This window comes from Fukomys damarensis, unplaced genomic scaffold (genome assembly GCF_012274545.1).
Source record: "Fukomys damarensis isolate Sample0158 unplaced genomic scaffold, DMR_v1.0_HiC HiC_scaffold_37, whole genome shotgun sequence".
In the NCBI taxonomy this organism is placed as follows: domain Eukaryota; kingdom Metazoa; phylum Chordata; class Mammalia; order Rodentia; family Bathyergidae; genus Fukomys; species Fukomys damarensis.
The window spans coordinates 2974825-2976431 of record NW_022900949.1 but is presented as its reverse complement, the minus strand read 5'-3'; the positions used below and the strand labels follow the sequence as shown (position 1 = coordinate 2976431).

The 1607-nt window shown below is 67.5% G+C and overlaps 1 protein-coding gene across 1 annotated transcript in view; it reads right to left on the bottom strand.

The window, feature by feature from the left end:
* Camsap3 (calmodulin regulated spectrin associated protein family member 3) overlaps window positions 1–1607 on the bottom strand; it is a 10552-nt gene that overhangs the window by 3559 nt on the left and 5386 nt on the right. Inside the window, exons 8-10 of the mRNA XM_033759415.1 lie at window positions 1460–1558; window positions 1166–1235; window positions 1–1056 (exon numbers count right to left, since the gene is read on the bottom strand). Of these exons, the coding sequence (XP_033615306.1) occupies window positions 1–1056; window positions 1166–1235; window positions 1460–1558 (1225 nt within the window). The remainder of the gene's footprint in view (window positions 1057–1165; window positions 1236–1459; window positions 1559–1607) is intronic.

The following is a 1607-nucleotide window of genomic DNA, read 5'->3' as shown; positions in this document are numbered from 1 at the left end:
GTGGCTGAGGCTCGCCGGGCGGGGCTGGGGGATGCAGCTTTGGGCCCTGCTGTGGGACCGGGGATGACCCAGGCAGCGGGTGGTGGGGCAGGTCCAGGGGCCTCCGGAGGGGCCAGAAGGCGCTGCTGCTGGTCCGTGAGCCTCTGCATGTCCCGCTGCAGCGAGCTCAGTGCGGCGCTCAGCTTGCTGACCGCACGATTGTAGTCCCCCAGCCCTTCGGGGGGCACCGGGCCCAGATCGGCAGAGAAGGTCACGGACTTGGGCCGTGAGGCTGGCTCGCCCTGGCCCTCACCTGCCGGCCGCTCCCCTGCAGGGGCTGAGCCCAGCTCAACCTCCGCCTCGGCCTCCCCTGCGGCCTCCCGCGGCTGCACCTGCAGGAAAGCGTTCTTGCCCAGTCGCTGGCGGTGTTTGGCAAAGATGGCCTCAATGCGACGCTTCTGGGCCTCTATGGCCCGGCGTTTCTCCTCCAGCCGGGCTCCCAGTTCACTCATCTCTGAGCTCAGGGCCTCAGGTGCTGCTGGAGTCGATGTGGGGGACCCCACTCCAACCTCAGCCTCAGCCCTCACTAGCTGCTTCTTGCGCTCAGCGAAACTGGTCATCTTTACTTCCGAGTTGGTGGCTGCGGGGGACACCTCGGCCGGGGCTGCTGGGCAAGAGGAGGGTTTTGAGGGGACCTCGGGGTGGGACACGTAAACAGGTGCTTTGGGAAGCCCGTCAGACAGGAGTTTTGAGGCCCCCATAGGGGGGTAGGAGGAGGACAGCGGCGGTTTCGAGGGCCCCTCAGGGGAGTGGAGGTAGAAACTGCCATCTGCAGCACCGTCGGGGAGCAGCCGGGGCTCGGCACTGTGGATGATCTGCAGGGCCTCCTCGATGGTGGGCAGATCGCCAGGCTCTGGGGTCGGCTGGGTAGGGGTCCGAGCCACTGGTACAGGGCGCGGCGGGCCCAGACTGTCTGAGCTGACGGAGCGCAGCAGGACCGGGTCTCCCATGACGACATCCACATCGCTGTCCAGGCCAAAGGGGGTGCTGAACGACACAGCCTGGGAGAGGGGGCGGCTGGGCGGCCGGAGGGACGGGTCAACCCCTGGGAGCGGCCTCTGCCCTGCCCTGCCCTGCCCGCCTCACCCCGCTGCCACACAGAGGCAGGGCCCACAGAGGCTCTCACCTGAGCTGTCGGTTCCAGGCCTTGCCCAGGGCCTCCATGTGGGACATGGACGGAGAAGACTTCAGGGAGCCTGAGGAGGGCCAGAGGGGTTACGTGGGGTCACAGGGACCCCGGCTGGGGGCGGGCTCCTCTGCAAGGTCCCTGTGCCCCGAAGGGTAAAGAGAGCAGCCAACCAGAGGTTTCCCAGAAGGGGCACTGGGAGTCACCTGGGGCCAGGGGGAGACCCCAGAGGATCACGGGAGGGCGGCTGGGTCATCTGTGGCTGGGGCCTCAGAAGCCGCCCCAACTCCTCACCTGTTGATCCCCGAAGCGGGGACTGGGAGCCTCCAGGTGACAGGAGCGGGTGACGGAAGTTGAAGACGGGAGAACTGGGGAGAGATGTACTTTTACTACCTCAGGTTGCCCCCCACCCCAGCCTCTCGGGGCGACCCACCCCAGCACC